Consider the following 18,111-nt stretch of genomic DNA (forward strand, 5'->3'; position numbering starts at 1 on the left):
ATGATTTATTAATAATTGATTTTTTCGGAAACGGAAGCTCCTATCGAAATTAGACAAGAGCACCTTTTTTATGTAAAAATGTTTGTTCTTTTCAATTCTAATACCAAAATCATCACGGAGTTGCTAGAAAAAAAGTTTTAACAATTTAAACTTTACCGACCACTTATTTTACACGACCCTGTATACATTTTGGCAAAAATGGTTGCAATATCAGTTTTTAATAAAACCAGTAGTAAATGTTGAAAGTTTCAAAAGATTACAACTAGGCGTTCCGGATATATTAACAAAAAACTATCTTTAACATGATTCATAAAACACCCTGTAACTTAAAAACGATGCACTTTTGAACCATACTGTATATGGACTTTTTGTCTTATTTTTAGACAAAAATACGGCTGGTAAAATATTGCGATGTAATTTCGGGACACCCTGTATACATACATATCCTACTTATTAAATTTTAGAATTAAGAAATGGTAAACAAGACGCAATATAATATTTACAATAAATCTATTTTAAAAAAATTACAATTTAACATACGCTTTATTATCTTCAACAGTAATGTTATGACTTTCAACAGTTTGTGCTCCAACATCCTCGTCAACTATTCCATATAAGTCACTCTCTTGTGCATCTGACTCATCCTCGGACTCATCAGTGTCACTTTCTGTTTCATTATCGTCGCTATGCAAGTTGATTATCGTATTTTCTATAACCATATCTATTGTTGGTTCCTTTGAAATGAATGCTTTTTCAAACCGCTTAGCCCGTAAACACCGAGATTTTCATTTCTCAGCAGAGAATTCTTTAAAGAAATCATCACAAAATGTAATGACCTCATTGAAATTAAAATTAACATTCTTCTTGGCAACATATTCTTTTAACTCGGCTCAAACTAACTCAATGGGGTTGAGATCTGGGTGATATGGAGGTAACCGTAATACGCCATGACCTTTTGCATTAAAAAGTTCGTCTATTTCATACCTTTTGAACTTTGGTTTATGAACCTTTATTATATTATAAAGTTGTGGCTTTAATAACTTATCTGTTATATCTGATGTGGGTGATTTTTCGAGTTGTTTATTATGGTTCGGCGCGTTATCAATTACAACAGACCTTGGTTTTAAATTGGGAATGACATTCTCAGAAACCCACTTTTTGTAGTTCTCATAATTCGTGTCATGATGGTAGTCGCCACTTGTGCTGTTCGATTTCCATCTAATATAGGCATTAGGAACAAACCCATTTTCGCCACCTGCATGCACTATAATAAGGCGTGGTCCCTTGCCTGTTGGTTTTTTTAAGCCTTCCAAAGAGTTATCGCTCCATCCATAATGAGTATGTGTACACTTCTTTGTATTGACGCATCCTTCTAAGAAACTCAATTCTCAGCAGTCTTATAGGTTGACGTTCCATTAACATTGTTTTATTGTTGCTAAATTTCTTCCAACGAAAACCAATTTTATGGACTTCCTTTCGCAAAGTCTCTCTACATCCTTGATATCCAGTATCTTGTACGAATTTTTTATGTACTGCTTTTAATGTCGGAACCGTCTGTTCTGTAAAATGGTAATTAATGATCGTTCTTCACAAAATTCCTCGATCTGCGTCGTCAAGGCGAATTTTAAGTTTTGTGTTTTCCTTTGTTCTTGTGGAAGTTGAAAATGAGGTTGATTAGCCCGTTTCAACTCGTTTTGCTTCCTTTTTAACTCGTTTCGACGAGTATAAAAAGGAAGCAAAGTATTCGTACTTCTAAGCGATACACCTGTTGCTGCTGCAACACGTTCTTGAACCTAAGGAATAAGGGTTTTTATAAATCTGTCAAACATTATAAGTTTTATTATATTAGTTAAGATAGCAGTTGTATTAAAACAATTTTTCAAATGTATGTAAATAACCACAAACTAAAGCGTTACAATAAGGTACTTATTTAAATATCTCCAAAAAATTAGCCTTAAAAACTGACCGAGCTCAGAAACTAGACAAATAGGCTAGAAATTTCTTGATATCAGCCTTAAATTCGCATATAACGTAAAAATGAATTTAATAAAAAAATACATTAAAAATACATACCTTTTTTAGAGGAATAGAAACTTCTCCAACCACTGCTTCTGCTTGCATAAAATTTAGTATATTGTTAATTATCTTACTCAGAGGCCAAAACAGTTTGGTTGACTAGTAGCTAAAGTAACTTCTTGTATAGCTCCTAGATAATTTATATTAAGTATGTGGCATTTCATTCGTCCTGAAAAGCACTTTTTTGAGAAAATTATTCATTGGCCTACTCGCCGTTAATAAAATGTATTTTTTCCCATAGTTTGTTACTCTATATAACAATGTAACAAATTATGGTTCTTAAAAGCCTGATACCCCAAAACGTCTATATCTTGTTATTACTAAACGTAAATCTTTATGTCGACAATTTCTAAGCAAATACTTAAGTCGTCAGTCAAATATTACTAAAATACACCACCTTAACACCGCAAACGAATTCAATTTATAATACAATAACAAAATTAGTAATAACCATTTCATTTACCTGTCTAGAAATGTGAATATTAATATTTGACAGCCAAATAAGCTACAAAAATTACAAAAGGATGTCCAAATAGATTTTACCAAAAAACTGAAATTAGATTACAAATAAATAATTTAAATTGTAAGAAAACTATACATATAAATTGTATGAAATTAATATATACAATCTCGATATGTGTAATTTAAAAACTTCCAAATCAGAAAATGTTATATTTTTTGTAAAATTGTGTTTTGTTTATTCAAATATATAACATATGACATAACTTAAAAAATTATTTACAGTATGGTCCTAATAACACAGATAAGTCTTATGACATTTCTGATTCATGTAAAAAAAATTTAAACGTTAATTTTATTTTTAGTTTTATATCATCCAATATATTTTAATTTTTTTTCCTTCTCACACAAAAAGAAATTAAATTGTTATTTTTACATTTCGATAAGTTTCATACTTTTCGTTACATAATAATATTTTATAACACAAGAATATGTTACAATCAATAAATATTTACAGTAGAGTATGATGCAGCCATCAGCAAATTATATTATAAGCAAACAGAAATATTCTTGGTGTCTTGTAAAAATAAAGTCTTTATTATTATTATTATTATTGATTGAACTGCAAGGATCAATTGATTGCAGGATGTACATTTCTAAATTATCTGTTCTAGATAATCGTTAGATTGGACCAGCATTGAATTTATTAATTTACAGACGACATCTTTCACTAAAAATTTCCCACTTGTCTGAGATTAAACCTACAGAGATTGCGAATAGTGACTCATCCAAATTTTCAGAATGGTGTGCCATGAACGGCCTACTAGTAATTAATAGTAATTAATATTCAATCTCCAAAAATCAGCACTTATCAGTTTTGAAAACCGGCGGGTCAATCATCGCAATCCTAAATCATACCTGAATCGAACTAATCACGAGTGTATTATAAATGTACAATCTTAAAAATTTTTAGGTATCCATATTAATTCCAAGTTGAGGAGTTTGGATGCAAAACCGGATATATCCACTTTTCATCGAATATCGTTTTTTGACGGTTTTTGTTATCATTTCTATAGGTTCATATATTTGTTTGGGAGCAAAACCGAATAAATCCCATTTAAAACGTTAAGTAAACTTCGACATTTGGAGTAAAACCGGATATATCCAAATTTTGATAACAAAAACGGATATATTCAAATAAACAAGTTGTGCGTATTTTAGTGCACTTTTTATTATCTATTCTAGTAGTTGTTGTTTGGACGTCGAGTTGTGATTCCACGCGCTTTTAACTCCTATAAGACCAGTCAAATAAAAGTGTTCTTTTAGTGTTCTAAGTTCGTAAGACATCCAGTCATTACAACAAAAGAAAAATACGTTGAAATGTATTCGGAAATGGGTTTGGTAAAAATACTGGGCCTTGACTGGCAAATGTACCTATAATGTTAAAGAACTGGAAAAGGTATATAAAATATAGGAATCAGAATGCAAAAAATATTCACTTAAAAAAAATGAGAATGAACGTAACAAAACCATTGTTAAAATTAAGATGTCTAAATTTTATCTGTTTACATCATTGGGTGACAGGGTTTGAGAATCACTTCAAAGAAGGGAAAATCAGAAGACAACATACAGCTTAGCACGCTACCACTAGGTAATTCCATACCAGAAAAAAGGTTTAAATCATTTAATGGAGCATTTTGGGGATGATTGGCGAAACGGGGAAGATTTTTTGTGGTACAAGAAATTATTACATAATAACAATACCGATATATATTGGTATTGGTATATACCGATATATACCAATACCAATGTGGATACTTCGGTAAATTTTAAAACCCAAGAAGAAAATGAGCTATGCGATTGTCTGCATGACGAAAATGCAATACATATTTAATTTTCCTTTTATTACTTTGGTCAAATTAATTAAGTTGATCCAGTTTGTTGAAAGAGAAATAAATATATATATATTTTTGCCTACTACGTCTTATTTGTGTGCAAAAATGGATATATACAAAGTTTTATTGCTAATAATTGTTAATTATTAATGACGTATTATTAATTTTTTTGTTTCTTTTTATGTTAATAAATTGGCCAACCCCGCTTAATTAAAGCTATTCTCTTATAATATTACTATTTTTAAATATAAATACACAGGGTACAGGGTGTTTTTTGTGTTTCCTGAAAATTTTCTGAAGGTGGATATATCTGGTTATACACGCGAACTCCTCAGTTAAGATGGTGTCATCATATTGATTATCTGACGAACAAATTAGCCTCCTCATGTTTTGCAGTATTTAAATTAAAAAGATAAGTCAATTTAAACGCAATTCTTCTCTATGCCCACACACATGTTATGAGTTTACTCTCCTACGGTATTATTGTGTGGAGATCATTTACCGAAATTAATAAACTATTCCTATTGCAAAATTGCATACTACACATAATTGATGGTGCTGAGTGGACAATTCATGCCGCTCCCTTATTTGTTAAATTTAATATCATATCAATCTTCTCGTTATACTTCTATAAGTTACTGATATTCATTAGAAAACATTTACAATAGAGGAATTCAGATGAGTTATGGACCTTAGCATTCCATCACATATCAGCACTTTGTTTAAGATTTCACAATTGCTCTGGGCAATCAAAACACGTCCCTTTAATAATAATAATAATAATAATAATAATAAGCCTTTATTTCCAACAGACAACTTGCCCAATAACAGGAAACAGTTGCAAAACAATGAAAAATATAGTTAAAAAAAAAACACACACAAACAAACCTAAAAGAATGAAAAGAAAAGAAAAAGAGTAAAGTAAAGTCACATTCTCAAAAGTTATCCAAAGAATTAGAACAAATAACTATTAATATGATATAAAAACCCAATTATAAAAGTTTAACAAGATAATCACATATTGAACAAAATTAAATTAAATTAACTGCAATATACCTACTAACTATAACTTAAACACATGGGTCTTAATCCCAAGAGTAATGATCCACCAAGATATCGACAATCACATGAACCGGAGAGAAATTTATATCGCACATGTGACAGATCCGATTAAATATAGCGCATATTGTATATAGTGGCGATTTCAACAGGATGTTAGTACGAGGCCTTGGCAGAAAGAATGTTAGGGGATGTCTAGCATTAAGCCTAGGCACCATGAAACGTACACCGGAAAGAAGTACAGGACTATCAATGAATCCATTCAGTAACCCATGCAGGAATTTTACTTAATATTAAAAGTATACAAAATTTTAGCTTATATAAGAAAAAATCAAATAAATTTTAACTAGAAATGTGCTATACTCTCATAATGATTATTTACTGACCCTTTTTAATTCGTCAGACAATATCAGGCAGCACTATTGTGAGTACCCTCAGTTTTGCCATTCTTGAGTTTTTTTATAGTTTACCGATTTTTATAGTTTTTAGATTGGTTTTATTGTATGTTATTCTACTTTTTAGTTCACTGTATCTGATTGGTTTTGTTTAGCGAACCTTGGCAATGACTTTTTACCTAATATTTGATTTGTCGATTAATTTCTTTATTATTTTTAACTTGTAATTATAATATTTTAGAAGTAGGAGGAAAATACAACAAAAATATTAGCTTCTTGTTGGCTAATCCCAGAGGTTATGGCTACTGTATCGTGACTTGGATAATGGATGAATCAGGAAGCAGTTGTTTTACTAAAGTGTCTCAAGTACTTAATTCAGCACAAACATTTAAAAAAGGAGTATTTTTAAATTATACATCAGTCAACATTTAATTTTTTTTATAGTAAGTATATATACCAATCGATACATAGTCTATAAAGTGCAATTCACCTCCTTCACTCCAGATAAAGCACCTCTTTCGTGCTTTATTGCGTACTTTGGTTGGAGTCTCAATATACTACCAGAATTGAAAATTTTATAACGACTTTCATTGCTGAATAATATTTTTTTCTAATCTTAAACTGTCCAATTTAAGTGAAGGTGTACAAGCTCAATTTTCGCACGGTAATTTGTTTCGGAAATCAGCGGTTTCTTAGCACGGCGTCTACTCTAAACCTTTGCTTCAACTTGGTTTGATTGGACAGTCCTCGCACTTACTTCCGGTTCAGGAATTTTAGTAATTATTCTTGGTCGTGACAACCACGGACCTCTTTGGCCTTCTCTCCTTTTTTCTTCTATCCATCCAAAATGTAGTTTTTTCAGCCTACATTGTATTTTGGCATAAAAAACTGCCTTGATCAATTTACAAACATTTATTATTAACTTTTAAAAATATTTTCATATTTTTTTTGGAAAAAATCCAAAAGTTCCTTTACTTTTGTCGCAATTATAAAGTGTATGCTTTATATTATATATAGTTTATTTGATATTTAAAAGCGATCTCATTTCACCTGTGGCAGCAGCCTATTATGCACCTTTAAGCTAAATGCTGCTTTATCTTCTAGTAGTTCATATTTCTGTTAGAGTTACTTTACTTTTATCTGATAGTTTACTATCAAGATTGTTACTCTCATACAAGCTTTGGTAGTTACATCTTAATTTTTCCCTAATCCGATAAAATTCTAAAATAATGCGAGCCTATTTAAGAAAAATGACCTATTATAACTATTATGTAACTTTTTTTGTCAAGACGATCCTCTTTTTTTGAGAAGTCAAAGGCAGATTTAATTATAAAATCCTCTGTATAGGAAATTCTGGCTTTACTCATTTTTACAAAAAAAAAAAATATCTTAAAACACATTTGACTTGCCTAAAGAACCTTACATTTGAAAATATGTTTAGGTTTTTAGGCATACTCTGAAAATATAGGGTGAATGGAAATTAATGAAGTTGACATGTACTTTGGGTGTAACCGGAAATGCCAAAAATATTTTATTTAAATATTTTTATATAATTAATCGATGCAGTTCGTAGAAAATTATAGTTTGATTTTTAAAAGGAAAAAAAAATGTATTTTTGACTGTTATCAGGAGTTAAAGTAGTAAATCCTTGTGCCAGGAAAATAAAAAAAAATATAATGAACAAAAAATTAAGATTTCATTTCTTTAATAATTAACAAAAAAGCTAAATACTAGTTACAGAATATTCTACTTCTACACAAAAATCCTAATTAAACTTGTTTTTATAATTATTACTTTCATACAAGGGTATTCCTATAAACCTGTTGGCACTACGACTTTTTGCAACTTACTCATTTAATCAGTCATTACAATTTTAACGTTAACAGAAAGAAACATGTGTATTGGAACATAATTTGAGTAAAGTGGAATAGTAGCTTAAAAAAACATATTTTAGTAATAAACATCCCTATTCAGAATGTTCACCAGAATAATCTCCATTAGGTATTTCATCTATCGCTCCCACTTCATGAGCATAGTTAACTCCCTCCAAATAACTAGAATGGAACTCTTGCGCTGCCGACTCCTTGCTGAAAATGGCCTTAAAGGTACGCCACCGTAAATCGGTTGGATCAGACCAATCTACACTTCTCCAGATACATTCTTTATCTTTAATCTGAAAAATAATAGTTAAGGTTTTATAATAATTGAATTATTATACAGGGTGTTACAACATTTGGTGCAAATATTTTAAGAGCGTATTGTTGAAGTCAAAATAACACTTTATTTTTCTATAAACAAGTGTTCTAAAATCTACACCTTCAAAGCTACAGCCCGCGCAAATTGCGCGGGCTAAAGAAAATCGATTATTTGGAACATTGACTACAGTTAAAATCTTCAAATCTTTTAAAAATTTGCAAGTTTCCGTTTTTCTGGGTGTACTTGACACTTTCCGTCTCAAAAGTGGTGTAAACCCAATTTTAGGAAAGGATCTTAGTCTATCAAATGTTGTTTCTTGTATTTCTTCGATTCAATTTGATTTGACAAAAATTAAAGCAGTCACGGCCCACTTAATTTTTTCGGTTTAATAATGCTCCTCTTTCGTTTACCAGCGATTTTCTCGAAAACAGTTTTGTATCAAAAAAAAGACAAAATATTTAGATTTTTTCATGGCTAACTAGAGAGTGTTGCTAGATTTTTAAATTTCTGATTGGAAAAATAAGGTAGAAGCAATCAGAAGGGTGAGTCCCCTAAAATTGGATTAACATTATTTTTGGGACGACAAATAAGTGCACCCAAAAAACAGGGAAATTTTCACCAGATTTGATGCATAGTCACGGAGGCTGTAGCTCCGACGAGGATAGTTTTATAACACATGCTCATAGGGAAAAAAGTTTTATTTTGACTCCAACAATACGCTCTTAAAATATTAGCACCGAATTTTGTAACACTTTGTACGACAAATTTATTATTTATTAACGAGTAGTGTTGCCACTGTGACATAATAAAATGTCTCCACTAAATGATATAAAAAGTCGTCACCCGTTCGAATGTCTATAAAGGGATGCCCATAACAAAAAAAAAACATTGCGTTTTTGACAAAAATTTCTTGAAAACACAAACTTATTTACTACCAAAAGAATAATCCTTTCTTCATATTACATTTCCATATGAAACTAATAAATTCACAATTTTTGCAAATGTGTTTAGATTATACGTATTAGAAATAAATTTAACCAAAAAATAAAAGAAAAATTAATTTTTTCCTTCAGAGTCGCCAAAAAACTTTTTTTTTAGTCGCCGCCGTGCTGAAACGAAAGCAAAATGTCATAATTTTTCATCAAGTCACCGTAAATGGCAACGCTGCTAACTATAGTCGTCTCGCCTAACCGATAGAGTGCTCACACCCGCTTTATGCGCGAGGGCGGTACCTTTTGGTCTGCGATTCTAATATATTTAGTCGAGTAGAATAGGTTATTATTTCAGTTCATAATTTTGCACTTAATTGTGGCTGATTTAGGAAAAATAATTTTGATATAAAGTATGGCTGATGTTCCTTGCAATACTACGTTTTTACTCCCCCCTCCCCGAAAGCGACCTCGTGAACATTTCACTGCTGCTAAAAAGCAAGCAGTATTATAAATCTATATAAAACATGTGAAAAAAGTCACCCATAGTGTAAAAAAGTGAACTTTACCAGGTGCCTTCCGTTAAAACCAAAATACATTTTTATCTGTAATTATCAATTTAATCAACTACCTGTTTATCTGACGCCGAAACGATAAAGATATTTTAAGTCAAAAATAACTTTTTGTCTGCGGCCACTACTCTTCAATTTCATTCAAGAACTTATCTTCTTGGCTTCATAAAAAAAAATATTCCTTAATAATGGTTTTACAAAACAATAAAGTTTTACAATACTTTACTTATTGTAAAACTTTATTGCAATCAGTTTTACGCCGAATGTCATGTTCATCGCTGCTTTGCTTTTTAATTACATAGTTGCATTTTCCTCGTTTCTGTATATATACGTATACGTGATGTTAGTTTAGTTTTGTTAAATGTTCGTGATTTTTTGCTACAGTGCATTACTGCTTGTGTGTTTTTAAATTCCCTGTAGAAGTAAAATGTCTAGCACAGACATAGCAGACGAAATTCAAAATTATGTTGATTATAGCCCAACTAAAAAACGTCTAAAGAAAAATGATTTAAGTGTTGAGATGAAAGAACTTATTTTAAATGTTTATGTAATTTAAGAACTTATTTTAAAATGTTTAAGTGCGAACAGAGAGCATCCTGATTCTTTCAAAGAAAATATTGTTCAAAATGTTGCAAAAGAAGTTGATTTATGTCGTTCATCTGTTTTCAATGTTATCGGAGAATACCAACAATCGCATTCGTTTTCGAAACCGAAAACCAATCAGAATCGCATGAAACGCTGACCCAAATTGAAAAACAAGCAATACGGAGGAACGATTTTTTTTTAGGAACGAAATACCGACTTTAGATAAGGTTCTCGGGGTGGTTAACAATGATCCCGATTTACCGAATGTTTTAAGGTCAACCTTATATACACTTTTGAAACATTTAAAATTTACGTAAATAAAAAACGTGGTCGCAATAGTATCCTGCTAGATAGGGCAGAAATTTTCCGATGGAGGAAAGATTATTTGGTAGAAATAAAGGCTTACAGGAATGAGAAACGTAAAATATACTATTTAGACGAGACCTGGGTAAATGCTGGTCATACAATACCAAAAGCTTGGGTGGATGAAATTTTGACATCGTCAAGAAGAGCATTTATGGATGGACTTTCAACAGGGCTCAAAAATCGTGCAGGTTGGTGCAGTGGCGGCTTTTGGGGTAGAGCCACAGTGCCATGGCTCTACCTAATAAACGTTGAAAATAAAAAAAATAATTTATTTTTTTAATTTTAATTCAATCCAAAAAAATATCTGTATATTAATATTTAATACCAATTATAAAATTAAGATACTGGAACGCAGCCAGTGCAAGATTCCGCAAATTTCGCTAATGCGAAATCGAAGACGTAGTTGTCGCGCCAGGCCCCGTATCGATGCGTGTTACATCGAATTTACATCGAATAATCACAGCAAATGTCCTTGAGACAATGTGGTAAAGCTACGGCAAATTAAATAATTTTGGGCCGGGCTCCAAACCAATAGAATCTTTTCTAGCAAAACGTGCGTGATATTGTTTGTTTTGAGTATTCATCGGGCGTTCGCGGTTCCGTAGAGATCTTTTATTTTATTTGGCTGGCGTTTTCGGCTTTGTTGGTGTTTTTTATTTTTATTGAATATTAAAAACAATGAATAAAATTAGTTTTTTAAAAGCAAATCCATTTTCCACTTTATCATTAGAACAAAAAGTAGAAATAAAGGAGTTAGGGCGACCGTTGCCCGATTTAAATATAGAAAAAAATTTTTGAGTTATTAAAAACAATAAAATTACTTATTTGTGTACCTTACTGTAAATATAGAAAACTGTATGTTGCCTGTGATCTGAAGTATTGACATTTCCACGTAGTTTTTGTAAGTTCATTTCCTTAAATTTCAAGATTTTTAAAATGTATATTTTTATCTACAAAAAAAAAATAGAAAACTTATTGCGTTATAATTTTGATAATAAAATGTAGTAGTTTCGATCACTCGTTCGGTCATGATAAAATTAGATCAAGATTTGGCCCTACCTCCCTGAACTGTCAGGAGCCGCCACTGGGTGGGTGGGTTAAAAAAATTATAAAATATGTTGGTTAATATATTTTTTTTTCAGGAAAAGGAAAAAGGCTAATAATTTGCCCTATTGGCAGTATTGATAGATTCGTTAATGATGCTTTTTGGAGTTTTGAATCGAAAAAGACAGGCGATTACCACGAGGAAATGAATGGGGAGTCATTCGAACAATGGTTTTGATAATGCCCCATATCACTCACGGAAGCTTGAAAAAGTCCCAACAAGTAATTCAAGAAAAGCCGACATTCAAAACTGGCTCCGTTTAAAAAAACCCGAGTTTAATGAAACAATGCTAAAATATCAGCTTTTAGGTATTGTAAAAGAACGTAGTCGCGATACAATAAGTACATAGTTGATGAAATAGCTTAAAATAAAACTGTACTACGCTTGCCTCCTTATTACAGCGAGCTCAACCCAATTGAGCTCATATGGGCCAATAAGGATGTGTTTGCCACATCCTTATTGTTTCATCAAAATTTAACGACAATATTTTAAACTATTCTCGAATCATTACTTTCCAGCACTGTAAAAAACTCACTTCTTGCATATTATATTATAAAGTGCGGCCCTGTTCAATACTTTCGCCGTATCTGATCACGCGCAGGTGGCGTGTCATGGGTATGCGTTTGTTTTCGTCGTATCTACCTTGGAAATAAATATACTTTAGTCTAAAATGGCGGAAAACCGGTGGATCGAAATACGGGTTATTAACGCACTTTTATTACTCTATCTGTTCACCGCGACAACTATAGTTCTATTTACAATGATATATCTATAATCACCTTATAATAATTAAAGAATAAATTAATTTACACCAATTTTTAAATATATAATAATTTTGTGTGTCCAAGTCAACTTTTTATTAGAAATCTCAATTTGTTAATTTTATGACTGTAAGAATGTGGAATAAAACCGCGTTTCCAGTGTACAGTTTTATCAGGGATATTATTATTTATTTGATGAAAAATACTACAAAATGATAAAAAAATAATGTTAGCATATTTGTTAGAACATTAAAGTTTGTTTAAGCTCAGTTTTTTTAGACAGTAAATTTCGCTTAAATAAATTTAAAAGACTAAAGAATTAATAAAAAGTATTTTATATATGTAATTACCTCCATATTTGTATTAATTGCAATCATAGTGCTACAAACAGTTTTTCCGTGTTCGTTATTAACGCAAATCCTGGCGGTGTACATTTCGGGATCGTAATATACTTGAATCTCTCCGTTACACAAATTCTGCCAGCCTGAAGTAGTTTGCTCACTCAGAGTGCAGACTTGGGTAAACATCATAGACCTAGAAATTTAAGACATTTTATTAACATATTTGTTATTATATCCGTTTAAAAAAAAATTGTAATAAAATTTTTGTTACTTCTCTTCTTCCTCATAATCATCTTCATCTTCATCGTCATCGCCATACTCATCTTCATGATTATCAGATTTATTATAATCTTGACCTCTATTTTCCTGTTCTTCTGCAATCTAAAATAAAATTGAATTTAGGAAAATTTAATGCTTTAGTTTAGTTTTATGTAATTATGGAAAATTTATACGTGTTTTTATTTAAATGTTATTAACTCAGGATCGGGTAACTGGAATCAAACGAACGAGGTATCGTTTAGGAGAGCGGTTTCTACTATATTTTTTTGTTAAAAGCAATAATAAGATGCATTTGACAGTAATAAATATATTAATTCCAGTGCATTGTAAGTAGATATTGCCTAAGTCAATATTGCATATTTTGTTTAAAATGACGCTACGCTATTTACGTGAGTAAAAAATAATAATTAGTTTTGTACGTGGACAGTTCAGTGTAGCTACATAAAAAATGTATATGTAAATAATATTTATATTTAGATTTATACCTCATGAAAAAAGAAAAGTAGAAAAAACACGAGAAAATGGGATGAAATGAAAATCCTGGTAATTTTCACCAAGTTTCAACTAAGAAAAGTAACCATAAAAGCAACTATAACTGGTAACTATAAAAGCAGAAACAGGTAATTGAAAATGCTCGTACAGATTTAAAAAAGTATTTAAATAGATTAATGAATTGCCTCGAAGTGGCACTAAATTACAGTTCCTAAAAATAAAGATCCTAATTACTAAATTATCCATTAGTACCAGCCCCATCGGGGGTAAAACGTTTTGGAAAATGGAATATACATCCTTTACCATACTATCAACCAAAAAAAACACCCTTACATAAAAAAAAATGTTTAGATCGAAATCCAAAGGCTCCAGCGATTTTAACAAAATTAAATAGAAAATTCCGATGCGGAAAGCTGTGCTTAAAATAAAAGTAAGCTAAATTAAACGAGTTATTAACATTTATTACAATTATTTGCTTTGAATGTATTGCTTATCAATGCATTATTGGCGACAAAGTCGTGACGCTTATTGGAAAGATAACATTCTTAAAACCTACGTCTAATTAGAGCCTCTTTTGAATAAAATAAATTATAATATAGTTTATATATAGTTTTAGATCATTATTTTCTAACAATAACAAGTATATAGACAATATTCCTTTAAGCAATATTTTGCTTCAGTTTGATGTGAACCTTAGTTTATTTTGCATTTAAAACATAATTTAAAATATTTTTAAGGTATTTGTAAGAATAAATATTAAGAGAAAGGAGTTGTGGAAAAGGGAACGGACGGCTAAAAAAACTTGGATCGAGAGCGATATGACTCATAAAACATATTTCCTTAAAAGACCCGTTTAAAACAGCAAGAGAAATAAAAAAGGATATTTCAGCGAAGGGACTACCAGAGGTTCCTACTAAAACAATACGGCCAAGGTTAGATGACCTTGATTATTATGCACGCCGACCCAGCAAAAAATATCTTCTCTCCAAGAAGAATCGGATGGCCCGTTTAAAATTTGCCCGTCAAAATCTTCATTGGATAATAAGTGAGTGGAAACAAGTATGTTTACCAGCGATAAATCCAAATTTAATATGTTTGGAACGGATGGTGTTCGGTATGTCAGACGTCCTAGTGGTAAAAGGTTGGATCCAAAATATACATTACCAACGGTAAAATATGGCGGCGGATCTGTAATGACTTGAGGGTGTTTTTCGGGGTTTGGAGTAGGTCCTGTACATAAAATTGAAGGTATGATGGATAGATTTTTATAGGTCAATATCCTTAAAAACATAATGCTACCCTATATGGAGGACCACATACCATTGAGATTCAACAACATAATGACCCGAAACACGCCTCTAAGATGGCTAAAGAATTTTTCAGGAATGAACAAACAGTAGTAAGTAATAGTAGTCTTGAAATGGCCGTCACAGTCTCCTGATCTCAATCCTATTGAGGACATGTGGGAACCCTTGGACAGAAAAATTAGAGATGAACAGTATTTCAATAAACATGAGCTTTTCATGGCTTTGGAAGAAAAATGGAAAGAAATTGATATTTCATATATCAACAAACTTTTAGAGTCAATGCCATGAAGATGCCAGGCAGTTATTAAAAACAACGGTTATGCGACAGAGTATTAAGCCTTTTATTTTACAAAAACATATTTATTTGCAGAATTTCAGCTATTTTCTTATTTTTTTAAATCTGTATATATATATATATATATTTGTCCCATAACATTTAATAGTTTTTTTTTGTAGTGCTTGAAGTATATGAATAATTTGTATATGTATTTGTATTTTATAACAATTAGGCACTTAGGAATTATTATTTTATATTTGGGTTTAAATAAAGGTATGTTGGGTAAAGCATTGTGTTATAATTCTTTGGATATTATTTGTCTATATACTTTTGTCAATTACTATATGCAATGGTAGTGTCATCCCAAAACAAAGTGTACCTGGATCTAGAATTTATATCTGGCAGGCCATTTATGTAAATTATAAAAAAAAGTGGTCCTAATACGAACCCCTGAGGCACACCCACAGTAATAGTAACATGCCAGGATTGCATCACTAAAGTTATAGCGCTGCAATTTACCTAAAAGTACATCATGGCTGACACACTCAAAGGCGTAGCTTAAGTCACAAACGATTGTTAATGCATTGTTGAAGTTGTAAAAGCATCAATTAAGTAAGAAACCAGATTTATGATAACTTGTGAAGTGCTCAGGCCCCTCCTGAATGGTTATCATTAAATAGCTTGTATTGTTCAAAAAAAGTTTTTCCACACATTAAGCGAAAATTTCAGAAAAAGCCTGAAGTGGAGATATAGGTCTCTAGTTAGATCTATCATATTGGTCACCCTTTTTGATAATAGGATTCTCTGCTACAAAAGTTTATCAGTTTTGTTTAAAAAACCCACAATAATATCCATATTAATTTTTATTAGAGATATTATTTATTTTTTTAGTGTCTCTATTATATCACGTACGTCATTAATTGTGACCTGGGAGCAATTAAATTTTTCCCCGTGCAAAACCTTTATGTTCCACTAGATTCATCTCCGAAATCCCTATCATGCTTTGTAAATCTAATGCAATACCTACAAAAAAGCCAGTGGGCCCTACCCAAGCTAACTATTTGTATGGTGTAGTATAAATATTCTGGGTCTCGATTTATTTCTTTGTCACTAACTATGGGATATATGTATTCAAAACTAAGCTTTTTTAAATTCCTTTACAAACTACAATTGCTTTTGAGAAAATAATAAATTATAATTGCTATTGAAAGAAAAAGCATTTGGCAAGGGAAAGGTAAATTACAATTTAAAAAGGTACGAAAAATATAAAAATGAATACAAAGGACTGGCTATTTTTACGGGAATGTTATCATTGAATTACATTTTTATCACCAGGAAATACATTGTGTTAAGAATAACTACTTCAATATTTTTTACTACACATACAGAAATTCTTTATTTGTATTTTATGTCATTAGTCCTGAAAAAATCCAATCAAGACAATGTTTGGAATAAATTGGACCTGAGGGATATTCGTGTGAAACTACATATTAAAATCCCCTATAATAATTACATCCTTTGAGGTATCTAACCCATTGAAGAGTTCTACTGTTTTATGAATACATGAAAATTAGGATTAGGAGAATGGTAAACTGTACCCGCATGTAACCAAATGCAACCTTTCTTAGAAGGTTGGAACATTAAACGATAAAGGAGAAAAAGCAATAGCATCTTTAACACATACAGCCATGAACAGAATTCTTTAATCACCATAAGGAAATGATAGATTAAAGGAAAAAAAATAATTAAAGATAATAATATTACCAATGATATAATAAGTGAATATTTTCTTTTGTATTAGTAAAAGTTAACTATCCGCATGACCTTACTTTATGCTCGACTCCAACTAAACTGACTCTCTGTTAAGACATGGTCTAATTATAAAATATAACAAACCCATATTAAAGTTTTTGTTGAAAGGGAATCAATTAAATCCATACTCATTTAAAGCAATAGTGTAACTTACGCTTTTTATAGTCTGGTCAATGCAGTTTTTGAAAACTTGAGCCAGCTCAGCAGTCTTAAATCTGACTGCCAATTGTTCCAATTGGGTTTCGCCTTCGCAATAATTCATTCCCACCCATATCCAGGCCTTATCCGAAGTCGCCATGGGCTGAATTTCCAAATCTGCATTTATTCTCTGGTTTAAGACCACTTTATGTACCTGCTCACGTCTAAGTAAAAATCTGAAAAGTAAAAAGTTGGTCAATTAAAATACTAAATTCGTTTACAAACCACTTTTTCAGTTTTGTCAATTTCTTATTTTATGAAAACACATTGTGATGTTATCCCTTATAGAGTCATTATACTCTTTAGAGCACAGTGTTTCTATAATTACAACTCGTTGCAAATATAAGATATTACCGCATAAACCGTTCGTAAATTACGTGAAATAATAAGTAGTGACAATACTCATATTTGGCATTTATATGAATAAATTTAAGAAAAATAGTTTAGTTGGGGATTTAAATGTACCTTTACCGTAAGTAATATTACCGGGTGTGAAAGATATCTCGGATCAAAAAAAATTTGGATAATTTTAAAATTTGGTGACGTTTTATGATTTCAATAGTCTTTCCTTTTTTTTCCTCGGATGATTTCTGTAAATTTAAAAAAAAATTCTAGTTTTTATTTTCGCTTTTGTTCATTGGATTTATTTTGATTACTTTTAGTAAGCCATAAGCCTTATCAGGAAGGACTGCTAACTTTAAGCGTCTTTGTTAAAAAAGTTGCCTTTATTTTCAAAGAAATCCTGCAGCCAGCCTTTAAAACTTTTTGAAATTTTCTGTAAATAATTTTGGATTGCTCTGTACGACACCTCTACAAATAACAACATAATAATTATCAGATTAATTAAAAGACGGGTCGGATAGGATCCTCTAATGAAATAATTTATGTGTTTTCCTCCAACAAACTTACATAACTATGGATTTTTAGTGCTTCGCCAAATTATTATCAATATTTAAAATTAAGCTGCATGTATTTGCTACGACTCGTTCAAGACAAATTTCAAAATC

At 31.0% G+C, this 18,111-nt stretch overlaps 1 protein-coding gene across 1 annotated transcript in view; it reads right to left on the reverse strand.

Annotated features, from left to right (window-relative positions):
• Nucleotides 1-7,567: 7,567 nt before the first annotated feature.
• The window catches only part of LOC126741168 (E3 SUMO-protein ligase RanBP2-like), a 143,692-nt gene continuing 133,148 nt past the window's right edge, over nt 7,568-18,111 (reverse strand). Inside the window, exons 42-45 of the mRNA XM_050447516.1 lie at nt 17,061-17,280; nt 13,011-13,120; nt 12,749-12,932; nt 7,568-8,057 (exon numbers count right to left, since the gene is read on the reverse strand). Coding sequence (XP_050303473.1) covers nt 7,851-8,057; nt 12,749-12,932; nt 13,011-13,120; nt 17,061-17,280 — 721 coding nt within the window. The 3' untranslated portion in view covers nt 7,568-7,850. The remainder of the gene's footprint in view (nt 8,058-12,748; nt 12,933-13,010; nt 13,121-17,060; nt 17,281-18,111) is intronic.

This window comes from Anthonomus grandis, chromosome 10 (genome assembly GCF_022605725.1).
Source record: "Anthonomus grandis grandis chromosome 10, icAntGran1.3, whole genome shotgun sequence".
NCBI lineage: Eukaryota > Metazoa > Arthropoda > Insecta > Coleoptera > Curculionidae > Anthonomus > Anthonomus grandis.